Here is a 14,432-nt window from a genome sequence, read left to right on the forward strand (position 1 = left end):
GAGGCAGCACATGCACCATCTCTGCCATATCACTCACTCCCCTCCCCGCAACCAATTGCACAGAAATTATGTGGTTTATGTTTATTATCGCTATTATTGCTTTTAGTGCATTTCTTCTCAAAAGAGCTCACTTCTTCTCCTCTCCATTAATACCTTCACAACAATCCTGTGAGGAAGGTTAGGCTGAGAGACAATGACTGGCCCAAAGTCACCCAGTGGGTTTAACAGCCAAGTGGGGATTAGAACACTGATCTCCCACGTCCAAGTCTAGCACTCTAACCACTACTCCACACCGGCTCTCCAAAGAGGATTTGAATACAGTGGAGAGGATATATAAGACAGGAGGAACTGGAGCCTTTTCTTTTATACTTAGAACTTCACTGCATACCATTGAGGTGGGAGTCAGGGGCAGGTCAGCAATAACTCACAAGGTGCCAGTGAAATTAACTCTTTATTCAAAGAAACAAAACAGCTCAGGCCTAGTGAGCACAGCAACTCTTCCCAGTAGGTCTTGCCCCAACGCAGCAGTTGTGAGGACTGAAGGTCCCTGCCTTCCTACAGCTCTCTAAAAATCCTCCTCCTCCAGGTCCTTCCCAAGGAACCTGAGACTTCTCCACCATTACTGTCTTCATTACTACCACCCTCTTCATACCCCTTTGGGTTCGAGGAAACCAGCAGAGGAGGGGAGCTGGTTGCAGCAGGAGGGGGAGACTCCCTGGCTTCTTCAGTAGCCTGTCTAAGCCTCTGCCTCTGATTCTGGGCTGCTCTCTGCCACAGCCTCTTCCTGCTCACTAAACCCTGTAACCTCTTCAGCTTCAGGCACCTCCTCCTCCCCCCCATCTTCTCCCTCTGACCACTCCTTGTTGTCCCACCACAACTTGACATGAGCCAACAGTGTGACGCGGCAGCTAAAAAAGCCAATGCAGTTCTGGGCTGCATCAATAGGAGTATAGCATCTAGATCAAGGGAAGTAATAGTGCCACTGTATTCTGCTCTGGTCAGACCTCACCTGGAGTACTGTGTCCAGTTCTGGGCACCACAATTCAAGAAGGACACTGACAAACTGGAACGTGTCCAGAGGAGGGCAACCAAAATGGTCAAAGGCCTGGAAACGATGCCTTATGAGGAACGGCTAAGGAGCTGGGCATGTATAGCCTGGAGAAGAGGAGGTTAAGGGGTGTTCAAATATATAAAAGGATGTCATATAGAGGAGGGAGAAAGGTTGTTTTCTGCTGCTCCAGAAAAGCGGACACGGAGCAATGGATCCAAACTACAAGAAAGAAGATTCCACCTAAACATTAGGAAGAACTTCCTGACAGTAAGAGCTGTTCGACAGTGGAATTTGCTGCCAAGGAGTGTGGTGGAGTCTCCTTCTTTGGAGGTCTTTAAGCAGAGGCTTGACAACCATATGTCAGGAGTGCTCTGATGGTGTTTCCTGCTTGGCAGGGGGTTGGACTCGATGGCCCTTGTGGTCTATTCCAACTCTATGATTCTATTCTATGATTCTATGAACTCCCTGGCTCTGAGCCTTCTTCCCTTGGGAGTTCCCAAGCTGGTGCCTCCCACCACTCCTCTGTGTCCAGCCAGTCCATGACACTGTCATGAATGGCGCAGTCAGAGATCTGAAGTAAACAGGATGTTGGTGTCGATGCCAACAGCACACATTCAGTTATCTGTTGAAAAATTGCAAACTTGAAACTTTGTATTTGAAATGTATATTAGTATTGGGGAAATGTACAAAATGCTAATTGAAGAATAAGTTGGAAATTTCCACTTCGGCAGTGTAGGATTAAAAAGAAAGAGTCATTAGAAGCATGCATAATACAAATGAGTCCATTAGAAGAAGGTGAGGCTAGACGTAAATAGCCCTCATGATGCCGGCAAATGTTTCTTCAGAGTCAGTCCTGTCATTACATCTTGCGTCTTTTCATCTTTCAGTGCCTTCAGAAGCTTATCTAGAAACAGGGATGGAACATGACACATGTTAGTCATCAACCACAAATGCAAATGCACAGTCCTTTGAGAAAAGAATGTAAAATCCAAGCACACAACTCCTGATTAATACTGACCTTTGATGTACTGATATTAAAGTACAACCTTCATGGCCTAGTAGGGATTTGGACCTGAATCTCACGGATCCTAGTCCAGTACTTTATTTACTCTAAAGTAAATATATATATATATATATATATATATGCAGGTTTTGGTGTCCTCGGGTGTCTTCCCGTGTAAAAGTTGGGGTGTCTAGGCGACGTTTCGACGAGGTCTCACTCGTCATCTTCAGGCTGGTGCTTTCGGCTTCTTGTTACTGGAACAGAGCGGGATCTCAGTGTTTGAGTTCCTATAAATACTGTAGAGGGGTGTGGTGTATTGCCTCAAAAGTTCTGGGCAGAGGGGAAGTTCCCAGGCTAGTGTTCTTTTCTTCTTTTGTTCCTTAATTACTTGAGGGATATCTTGAGTGATTACTTGAGTGATATTCTGAGTACCACTTAGGTGGGTCATTGGGTGTGGATTAGTTGCTAAAGCCTTCGTGTCTTGACCTCTTGAATTTGTGAAGAGTTTTTCTGGGAAGATGGCTGTACTGCACTTAGTTGTGCTTTGGCTTGGCTTCGTGTATAGGGGCGAGCTGTGGTTTTGTGCCCTGTGCCAGCCAGATCTGTGTAGGGATTGCAGGGGGGTGCAGCATCCGGAGGTGCCACTATGGTTTGGTTACTGGATGGTGTCTGTAATTTATCTGTGGAGAGGGTCTGGGTTTGGGTCTGGTGTGGTTGATTGGTGGTGGCGTTCTGTGTGCCTCTGGATCTGGTGTCGGTTTTTGTGGGGAGGGCTAATTTCCAGATGTCTGGCAGGCGGGACGTGTCGTCACGCTTGTTCATGTTGTGAGGGTGTTTCTCTATCTCGATGGCTTCCATGATTATTCTCTTGTGGTGATGTTCCATGTTAAAGAGCAATTTGGAATCTGCAAAATTAATTTCGTGTCCTGTTTCTTTCATGTGTTGGAAAAGAGAGGAAGATTTTTCTTCTTTTTTGACGGCATTCTTGTGTTCTGCGATACGTGCATTTATTCGTCTGTTTGTTTGTCCAATGTACGTGGCTGGGCAGACTTTGCAGGGTATTTCATAGACCCCTTGGTTTTCCAACTGGATTTTATCTTTGGGGTTTCTGAGGATATTGGCTATTTTTTGGTTGGTGCAAAAGGCTGTTTTGATATTGTGTTTATGGAGGATTTTGCTAATTTTATCTGTAGTGCCCTTGATATAAGGAAGGAGGGCCATGCCATTGTTTTCTTCTGTGTCTTGGTTTTTGGGGGGTGTTTCTTTTTGGATAAGCTTCGTAACCCTGTTTTGCTGGTATCCATTGGCGATTAACACATTTGAGAGATTCTGTAACTCAGTTGTCAAGTGGTCTTTGTCAGTCAGGCGTTTGGTTCTGGAGATGAGGGTCTTGGCTACGGAGTTTATTTGTGCAGGGTGGTGGTGTGATTGAGCATGTAAGTAGCGGTTGGTGTGTGTTTTTTTCCGGTAGATAGTGTGTCCTAGGGAGCCATCAGGTTTTTTGTAGATTAGGACGTCAAGGAAGGGAAGCTGGTTGTTGGCTTCTATTTCCATAGTGAATTGTATTTTGGGGTGTAGGCTGTTGAGATGTGTGAGGAAGCTATCTAGTTTTTCTTTCCCGTGTGGCCAAATTACAAAGGTGTCGTCAACATATCTGAGCCAAAGTTTGGGTTTGTGTTCTGACTTGTCTAAAGCATTGGTTTCAAAGTGTTCCATGTACAGATTTGCGATGACCGGTGAGAGGGGTGATCCCATAGGTGCTCCTTCTATCTGTTTGTATCTTTGTCCATTGTGGATGAAGTACGTGTTGGTTAGGCAGTGGTTGGTCAGGTCCAGGATGTATTCGGGGGGATTGTATTTGTTTTGAATGGCTGTCAAGGCTTCATTAATGGGCACTTGTGTGAAGAGAGATACAACATCGAAGCTCACAAGTAGGTCATCGGGATGTAGGTTTTGCTTCTTTATTGTTTCTATGAACTGGAAGGAGTTTGTAACGTGTGAAGAGATGGATTCTGCATAGGGCTGAAGTTGCTTAGCGAGAAATTTAGCGAGATTTTGTAGAGGTGAGCCTATGGAGCTGACTATTGGTCTGAGTGGTGTTCCTTCTTTGTGTATCTTGGGGAGGCCGTAGAGTTTGGGGCATCTGGATGATTTTTCTCTGGGGGTGATTCTTAGCTGGATTTCTTCACTGATAGGAGAGGCTTTTATTTTGGATTTGGTGGTTTTTTCCAGATAGGTGGTGGGATCTGTTTTTATAGGTTGGTAGGTAGGGTCTTGGAGTAGATTTGATAGTTTTGCTTGGTAGTCTCCACAGATAAATTACAGACACCATCCAGTAACCAAACCATAGTGGCACCTCCGGATGCTGCACCCCCCTGCAATCCCTACACAGATCTGGCTGGCACAGGGCACAAAACCACAGCTCGCCCCTATACACGAAGCCAAGCCAAAGCACAACTAAGTGCAGTACAGCCATCTTCCCAGAAAAACTCTTCACAAATTCAAGAGGTCAAGACACGAAGGCTTTAGCAACTAATCCACACCCAATGACCCACCTAAGTGGTACTCAGAATATCACTCAAGTAATCACTCAAGATATCCCTCAAGTAATTAAGGAACAAAAGAAGAAAAGAACACTAGCCTGGGAACTTCCCCTCTGCCCAGAACTTTTGAGGCAATACACCACACCCCTCTACAGTATTTATAGGAACTCAAACACTGAGATCCCGCTCTGTTCCAGTAACAAGAAGCCGAAAGCACCAGCCTGAAGATGACGAGTGAGACCTCGTCGAAACGTCGCCTAGACACCCCAACTTTTACACGGGAAGACACCCGAGGACACCAAAACCTGCATTCCTGTACCCGTGAAAATCTACGAAAACAAATATATATATATATATATATATATATATATATATGAATGAATGTATGGGAATATCATATATTGTGTTTTTGTGTGTGCGTGCACACACACGCGCGCGCGCACGCACACACACACACACACACACACTCTTTTTATGTATCTTTATTGCTCTTTTTTCTCCCCCTCACCTTTCCTTCTTTTTTCCTGTAACACTTTATTTCTTTTAATTGAAATCACTTCAATAAAATATAAATATTACTATAAAATAAATAGTCATTATCAGCGGTGCAGCCAGGTAATTTTAGACCCTGGACTTAATGATCTTACGGTCTCTCCTACCCTGAGATTTTGATGTGTATTATTTCACTTAAAGAAATGCAAACCATCCAGCAGTGGTGGACCTGGGTACATTGGCACCCTGTGTGAGTGCAAAATTTGCCCCCCCCCATCCTGCACCCTTGAGCTACCTTCTCAAAGGTGGTTAAGGAGATGCCCGGCTTTGGGAAGGAGGCGCAAGGCTCTGACAGGGTCCTAGAGCCTACCTACTTACTTTCCAAAGCTGGGAAACTAGGCTTTGGGTAGGAGAACTTTAGGACCCTGTCAGAGCCCTCACACCTCCTTCCCAAAGCCCAGCGCCTTTCTTACTTGGCTTTGAAACAGCTTCCCCTCAGCTCAGTGCCCAGTATGTGCACCGCTCACACAGCCCTAAATCTGCCCCTGCATCCTGTGATCCCCACAACCACTGCCTCCACAGATAAATACACAGAGTAACCTGATCCTATGCATGTTTATTGCTATATTCCATACAGTGTGCACTCCTTAGTTATACAAGTATTGGCTCCATTCAAGAAGAAGAAGAAGAGTTTGGATTTGATATCCCACTTTATCACTACCCGAAGGAGTCTCAAAGCGGCTAGCATTCTCCTTTCCCTTCCTCCCCCACAACAAACACTCTGTGAGGTGAGTGGAGCTGAGAGACTTCAGAGAAGTGTGACTGGCCCAAGGTCACCCAGCAGCTGCATGTGGAGGAGCGGGGAAGCGAACCCGGTTCCCTAGATTACGAGTCCACTGCTCTTCTCCACTACACCACACTGGCTCACTGGCAAGAGATTTTATAATGCTTTTTTTCTGTTATTCCTTATACCAGTATCCACTGAAAGTCATTATCTATCTTCATATTAATTAGTACAGGACATTTGCTGTCTCAAAGTCTTTACAGTCCCTATCTCATTCTTTTGTGTAAGAACCTTGGTGGATAGACTACATTTTCACACATTTACAGGCTAAGAAACTGTGTCTTAGACTAAAATATTAAAGGATACCCACCAAGTCTTGTAATAAGGATCAATGATATACTTCCAAAATTGGGGCAAAGTGTTTGACTGGCTCCATGCTAATCTTGCCTCAAATTCTCTCCATCTCTGAGATCCCAGTAAATGTATTTTTTAAAAAATGAATTTTATATATTTTAGTACATCAATTATACAATTGTCATCATTTAACTTACACTCTTCAACTTCCACACACATCCCTCTGTGGGGGTCTTATTTAGTCCTTATTAAGCTGCATTTCCTTAATTACCACCCCTCTTCTGCTTATTTTTAACTGCTGATCATATATCTAACCCATGGGTAGGCAAACTAAGGCCTGGAGGCCGGATCTGGCCCAATTGCCTTCTAAATCCGGACCGCAGATGGTCCGGGAATCAGCATGTTTTTACATGAGTAGAATGTTGTTTTATTTAAAATGCGTCTCTGGGTTATTTGTGAGGCATAGGAATTCATTCACCTCCCCAATATAGTCCGGCCCCCCACGAGGTCTGAGGGACAGTGGACCAGACCGCTGCTGAAAAAGTTTGCTGACCCCTGATCTAACCCCACTTGGAAGTTTATCAGATTGTTATATTTCTTTGCCAAAGTATCCCCACGCTTCTTTTATATCCAACTCATCCTGATTTCTTATCTTTGCAGTTAACATCGCTAGCTCAGCGTATTCTATTAGCTTATTCTGCCATTCTACTTTTGTGGGAATATTTTTGTCCTTCCACCTTTGAGCATAAATTATTCTCGCCACTGTTATTGCATAAAGGAAAAGACTAAATACTTTCTTGGATATTTCCTCCCTACTATATTTAGTAAATACATCACTGGTTTCTTGGGAAATGAGATCCTTAACATCTAAACCACAGAGCCTAGGGCTTGCTGATCAGAAGGTCGGCGGTTTGAATCCCCGTGACGCTCCCATTGCTCAGTCCCTGCTCCTGCCAACCTAGCAGTTCGAAAGCACATCAAAGTTGCAAGTAGATAAATAGGTACTGCTCTGGCGGGAAGGTAAACGGCGTTTCCATGTGCTGCTCTGGTTCGCCAGAAGCGGCTTAGTCATGCTGGCCACATGACCCGGAAGCTGTACGCCGGCTCCCTTGGCCAATAAAGTGAGATGAGCGCTGCAACCCCAGAGTCGTCTGCGACTGGACCTAATGGTCAGGGGTCCCTTTACCTTTATATCATCTCCCAATACTCTTTGGCTTTCTTACAAATCCACCACATGTGTATAAATGTCCCTTCAATCTCTTCACATTGAGATCCCAGTAAATGTCAAACAGGGCCAACACTTCACCCACCCGCCAGATCAATTACAGGCCTTCTAGCCTTTAACAAAGTTAAACTAATAATAAACAAATACATTTCAATGGCCATTGGTAGAGAAACTCCACAAATGGAATACACTCGTTGTCTTTTATTAACGTTCTATGTTATTTCTTAAAGGGAGACACAAACATTTTTTTAAAAAATGGATTGCTTTCTTCCTGCCCTCTTTTGTTCTGACTGAGTCCTCTCTCTCTCTCTCTTTTTTATAAAAACTGGGGCTAAATAAAGAAGAGGAAGTAGGTGCTCCGCTTCTGACTGGGGGATGCTTCCAGATCGTTTATTTGTCACCAAAGTGTCTCAAAATGGTTTGCAAAATAAAAATAGAAATAACAAGAAACATTAAAACTAAATATATATGTAAATAGTAGCAATGAAACAAGACTTAAAGTGCCCATCAATATCTATTTATCCACACACAGACACACAAGGGGCTGTTCCCTGCTTGCATCACTCACCAACCCCATCTACTCCCACCTCCATCCACACCCTTGACCAAAGCCACCCCTCCCTCCTGCTCTCCCCTTAGATCTCACTAAACCTCTACAGCTCACCTGGGCTGCTTGCTTGCCACAACAAACCATCCACATCTTAATGTTAAAGCCTTTAAAACTATTTCTTGTGCAAGACCTCCAGGCTGGTATCTGAAATGGTCGTCAATATTTCTGGGGTGAGCCTATTGCTCATTTGCACAAATACCTGGAAGAGGTTCTAAAATATTTTCTCAGATTAGCAAACCGGACTTTTCCAAAATGAAAACTAGTTTTGAAACTGCTACAATCTCTTGGCCAAAACATTCGGATGATGCATTAGAACGTTTCTCAGGGCATTTAAATGTATTATTAGAATAACAATAAGAAATGCCAGGTCATTTAATTGCATCCATAGAAGGTGTCTGTGTAGAGAGTGACTTGGTATGTATTTTTATCAATGGGTCTTTCAAGTTCTGCTGTAGGTTGGACCAATGTGGAATATCTCTTTACTGATTTATTATAGAATGTTAAGGGTGGGGTGGGTGGGATGGAGAAACCCTGTTTGTCACTTCAAAAAAACAACAACTACAGATTAACAAGCTTAAGTATTCTTAGGAAAAGAATAAATAAGTGACTTTATCTAAGCTTATTGTGCATGGGGGACCTAAGAAAGAAAAGGGTGTATAATAGTTCAAAATCTGGATTGCAGGGGTAAGATGTCATGTTCAATATCCCCAAATCTTTCATGTGTATTACATTTAAGACATTGGGCTGGATGGTTAGGGTACATGTCTGGATCATTATGGTACAAGACCAAGAGAGCCTCAGGGATATTTGGTGGGGTTGTACAAAGAGGCTTTGGGATCTCAGCCTTTGGATTACTCACATTGCTGTGGGTCTGAGCCGTCCCCAGTGAGTGCCAGCAGCTCCAGCTCCTTCAGGCGGATGCCAAGCTCACAGATCTCTCCATCTGGCTGTTGCTGCTGATGTGCCCCACTTCCACGCTGGGGCGTGCTGTCAGCAGCAGGACAGAAGAAGCGCAATGGCTCATAGGGGATGGGGGCCAGACCAGCTGGCCAGGGGGGTGGGCAGCAGCGCTCATTGGCGGGTGGGAGGAGTCCAAGCCCAGGTGGAGGTCTCTGAGGCCCAGCTGACCCTGTTTCCCCTCCTCGCAGTGGCACAAAGAGCTTCCTCCAAAGGCTGCAATCAGCAAGGGTGGTACTCTGTGTGGTTCGGTCATAGAGGGAGGGGAAGTATAGAGGGGGTGGTGGCCGAGGGGGTGGAGGAGGCTGTTGCTGGTGGCTCATGAGGCTCCTCCTGATTGCTCTGCATCTACTGCCACCACCATGGAAACCGTGGAATCTGGAAGATTCATGGGTTTTTTAGTGTTCTAAATAGATTAATCCTATACAAGTTGTGCCTGTCACTTTAAGGAAACAGAAAGTAGACCTTAGAAGGAAATGGCTGGTGACTTACAAAACTGGAACCTGGTTTTAATGAACTAAAAGAGAGGTAAAAGGTAAAGGTAAAGGTACCCCTGCCTGTACGGGCCAGTTGTGTCTGACTCTAGGGTTGTGCGCCCATCTCACTTAAGAGGCCGGGGGCCAGCGCTGTCCGGAGACACTTCCGGGTCACGTGGCCAGCGTGACGAAGCTGCTCTGGCGAGCCAGCACCAGCGCAGCACATGGAAACGCCATTTACCTTCCCGCTATAAAGCAGTACCTATTTATCTACTTGCACTTAAGGGTGCTTTCGAACTGCTAGGTGGGCAGGAGCTGGGACCGAAAGACGGGAGCTCACCCCGCTGCGGGGATTCGAACCACTGACCATGCGATCGGCAAGCCCTAGGCACTGAGCTTTTACCCACAGCGAAACTGAGCAAAACTGAAATTGAAAGATTTACCCAAAAGAGAGGTAGGAATGGGTAAATCTGTCAATTTCAGTTTTGCTCAGTTTCTCATTTTTCCAGTCTTAAATCCAGTGCTCTACATTTCCATAGGAGCTTGTGATTTTTTTTAAAGTACTCATGGAAAATTATCAGCATTTGAAGTGTGAATTATTTCTCTGAATATACCCAAGCTTGTACGCAATTTTGCCTAATATACACATTTTTGCACAGCAATTTTGCCTAATATAATGCATTCCGTATGCTATTTTCACTGATATATGCATTTTTATACACTAGCATATATATTCTTGGACACATTACTTGGCTGGAGAACTGCATTGCAAAATTCGGAGAAGTGCAAATTTCGCAGGATGGCTGTGTTTGGGTTCTCATATTGTTTCAAAAAGTGTGAATTAGGTGGATTTGCCTTGAAATGTGAACTGAATTGAATTCCTCCTCCATTCCTAACCAGGAATGCAGAACCTGTCTAGCAGAGAGAGAGAGAGAGAGAGAGCTATAAAGTAGACATAGGCAAACTTGGCCCTCCAGTTGTTTTGGGACTACAACTCCCATCATCCCTAGCTAACAGGACCAGTGGTCAGGGATGATGGGAATTGTAGTTTCAAAACATCTGGAGGGCTGAGTTTGCCTGTGCCTGCTATAAAGGGAATGGGCTTAACATTTCATGAAGTAAAAAACTGTATAATCTTTAAATCATAACCAAGCCAATTTACTGTGCTCTGCTAATTTAATTTCTCTTTATTCTGCAGCAGAGGGTGGGTGCTACATCAGACTTTCCCCTTCTACAGTGGGAGTTATTTCCAAAATCTGCCTGCAGGACTTTGGGCTTGCTCAAACAGCTGCTTCAGGCTGGAAGGGGCTGGCTTCATGCTTCAATTTAGGCCTGGTACCTGACCAGTTTTATTAGTTCTGTTGGAAGCAGCACCTGCCATCTTGCACCCTTTCCATTTTTGTTGTTGTTATAACTAGCTCATGGCAATTTTATGCTTTCTGAATCTTCTCAAATGAATGCTTGCAAAGACATACTGCTGTTTCCAAAATTCAATCTGGCTGTAGAAGAACAGAACTTTTAGAAACATCCCCCGGAGTAGTCAGTCAATCCCTCTAACCAGGGAACTCTGCAAATTTGTAGCTCTGTGAGCAGAATATGGATCGCCTAGCAACTCTCAGCCCCCTTAGCAAACTACACCTTCCCAGGATTCATTGCAGGAAGCCATGGCTGTTTAAAGTGGTATGATACTGCTTTAAATATATAGTGCAGCTAGGGCCTGATACTTGGGTGCTTTACAACCCAAAGGTTGGTGACATTACAGTGACTAACAGAAAAGCATTTGCTTTTCTCCACAATAGACACACCAGGTCAGTTTGGTCCTCCTCATAATGTTTCACACTCTCTACAAGGCCTCTCTTAAAGTCTCCATGACTAAGTTTGGGGCAGCTTTGACTTTATGTAGAGTTCAATTTTGACTTTCAATATTAATTGCTCAAAAGGCTGCGGTTGTGGTTGGAAACTGAAAAGCAATCTAGGCGAAATTCTGTCTGTGACATCAGCCTGCACATACTCAATTCAATTCATGGCACTGTAGCTGGAAGGGGGCATGTGGCCAGATAGAAACTGTAGTCTCAGAAATGTCATGCCTTCTTTACCAATATAAAATGGCCCGTCTCCTCCCATTTCTTGGCAGGAAAGTATGAACAGTTGAGTACAGCACTGACAGTTCTATTACTTACAGTAAACAATAAACATACTGAGATATTTTATTAGACATGCCCTTCTTGCCCTCAAAGCAGGCGTTCCCACATAAAAATGGGGAAACACTGGATAATAGCAATGAGTGAAAATACCTACACTTCTAAATATATATGGCTATAAAGAGGATTCTGGCCTCAAAAGCTATTAATGTACAAGTTTCATGGGCACAAAAAATAGTTTAAGAGCTAGTAGGTGGAAAAGCAAAACAATCCAAACAGTTTGAAGCATGCTTTTCTTTTATAACAACTTGGGATGTCCAGCTCTAAGATTTATGTTTCTCAAGATGAGTTTGTCCTTTCCCTAATACTCCCAAGAAATAAAGCCAAGCAGTTTTCCTCATTTAGGACGACTGGTTCTTTCAATTTTATTCTTTTCCCCAGAAGGTGATGAACCTATTGCTGTCATTTTTTTTCTTTCCCACTCTTCACTTGAGAGATTCTGGGGTAAAGCTGGGCAAGTTAGTGGCTAGATTATGTGATGGTGGGTGTTTGCAGCATACAATAGTTGACTATTTCTACTTTGTTCTTAGTTTTGTAAAATGTTACTGGTCCTGTGCTATCAGCATACAAGTGATACAAAACTATAAGCAAACCAATAGTTGCTACAACTTCTATTAGTGGGTACAATAGTAAGCATTTATTCAATACTTTAGGGGGTATGGAAGGAGCCCGAGATTAAGAAAACTGTCTGGTTGTGTATTTTTTTGCAATTGCCTTATTGGTCTATTTTGTTAGCCACTTTGAGCCATTTGAGTTTTGAACAAGAAGGTGGGATGCATGTATTCTTAAGAAAATTAGCCAAGTTACCCCATTATAGTCTTACGTATCTAAAAATGCCAACTTTCAGCATCCTGGAACATTCTTGAATGGCCAAGAAAGAAACTGACCACTCAGGGAGCAGAGAATAGCTTTAGCTCTCGTTTTTGTGATCTCCACTAAAATTTTATAATACTAACACTTCTATGTGGATTTCAAACATTTCTTTTACACGGCAGTACCTGTTGAGCGATGGAACTGCAGCTTTCTTTATTGATATGGTTGCAGTAAATTTTAAATGGCAAGAAAGAACTGCAGACTGAGATACTGCCCCAAATTTCATTATAACTCCTCTTCCAGTGATTTTCCAAGTTTAACAGGGTTGCAGAAATATTTTTTTCCCTGGAAACAATAAAAACAGAACGAAATGCTAGACATCCACTAGAAACCACTAAAATTCCAGAAATGGCTTTTGCGTTATGTGAAAGAGATGATCAGGTAATGAAACATCAAAATAATGTGCTGTCTGAATGCAGCCAGAAGGAGATGCATTGGCTAAAATTATTGGGGTGTGGGGTGTGGGACTATGGATTCAAATTAACCCATAACTTTCCTCTCCATTGACCTGGGAATACTTTAAGTGTGGGGACCAAAGCTGCTCTCCACCCCATCTAACATTGTCAGGGAACCTACAGCAGGGTCCATCATGTTTCTGTATTCAAAACATGCAGATGTACACATCACGGCATTCAAATGGTCCTCACCATAGACAAGGCCTCCTCCCATACACACTCCACACACAACAACAATGGGCATTTTACCAATGTTGCGACTGCAAACAAAGCTTTTACTCCAAAAACAAAGTCCTTTGTATGATACTGTACTGGATTATTCAGAATAGTGCTGCAGGTCTGATTTTCACCCAGCAGAGGGAATCAAACACCTACACTCTGGAAAATAAGTGTGTGTTTATTACACTCCCCCCCTACAAAGACATGCATGATAGGGACATGGTATAATGTTGATCTTGACCTCAAGCACTGCTTGTATTATCATGCTGTTTCCCCCCAAGGATATCTGGGGGGGGGGAGCAATATATGAAATAGAGCAGCAACCTTTAAGCAGTAAACTGATAAACAAAAAAATCAGTTAGTTAATCTGTTGTGCCAAATTTTAATTAGTGGACCCATGGGTTAAATCATAATTGCTTTTGTTTTGAGGCTGTGGAGATAATTCTCTCTTTAGGTTTTTATACTGTTTAATTGACTAGTCAGGAGTGGTGATGGTGGAAGAGAAGCAATTTGAGCATAACCAGTGAAGGATACAGAAGCTGGTTTTTCTGTAGCTTGGAAGAAAGAGGAGACTTTCTTAGGCTACTCTAAGGATATGCTGGTAGGCATGAGATCCTGGAAGCCAAATTCAGGTTGGAAGATAGGATGCTGAAAGCCAGGACCTGCTACTGGTCCCATGTGCAAGGCCGGCTAGAGTGGCGCAGCTTTTTAGTTTTCATGCGTGAGTAAGGCAATAGTGCCGGGAGGAGTGGTTTGGATTTGTTAGGCACTGGGGTACATTCTGGGGCAAGCTGGACCTGTACAAAAGGGACAGGTTCCACTTGAACCAGGATGAAACCAGACTGTTGGCACATAAAATCAAAAAAGTAACTGATGGGGGTGGGGGAACCGACAGGAGTTGAGGAGGCTCCAGTTCAGAACAAATCTCCCTCCTGGTGAAAATCTTTTGGGTTTCCTATTCCTTCCCATATAAACGGCAACAGGATTTTTCATTTTGTCTGCTGGGAGATGGACAAGCTCCCTACACAGGAACAACTTTCTCATATTCTGGACAGAGTTTTATGAATGTTTGGCTCCAGTGTATCACCAAGCCTGAGCTGGTGCAGGAGCTCACAAGCTTCAGGGGCAAGATTAGAGCAAGAGACCATGAGCAGCCAGGGAGCTGTCCAGCATGAACCAAGTCAGAAGT

General features: G+C 43.7%; 1 protein-coding gene across 1 annotated transcript; it reads right to left on the reverse strand.

The window, feature by feature from the left end:
• Positions 1–1,699: 1,699 nt before the first annotated feature.
• LOC310688924 (uncharacterized protein C11orf91 homolog) lies at positions 1,700–9,374 on the reverse strand. Its single transcript, XM_083466001.1, has 2 exons — positions 8,922–9,374; positions 1,700–1,955 (listed from the first exon to the last, which is right to left on the reverse strand). The coding sequence occupies exons 1-2, from the start codon at positions 9,340–9,342 to the stop codon at positions 1,870–1,872; spliced, it is 507 nt and encodes a 168-aa protein (XP_083322127.1). The 5' UTR covers positions 9,343–9,374; the 3' UTR covers positions 1,700–1,869.
• Between the last annotated feature and the right edge of the window lie 5,058 nt (positions 9,375–14,432).

Source organism: Podarcis liolepis (genome assembly GCF_965112155.1).
Source record: "Podarcis liolepis genome assembly, chromosome: 1".
NCBI classification, from domain to species: Eukaryota; Metazoa; Chordata; class Lepidosauria; order Squamata; family Lacertidae; genus Podarcis; species Podarcis liolepis.

Coding starts and splice junctions, on each gene's coding strand:
- LOC310688924 (XM_083466001.1), bottom strand. CDS start 9,342: ATGAGCCACCAGCAACAGCCTCCTCCACCCCCTCGGCCACCACCCCCT. Junction 1,956..8,921: donor CGGCTCAGACCCACAGCAAT/GTGAGTAATCCA, acceptor CCCTGTTTCTAG/ATAAGCTTCTGAAGGCACTG.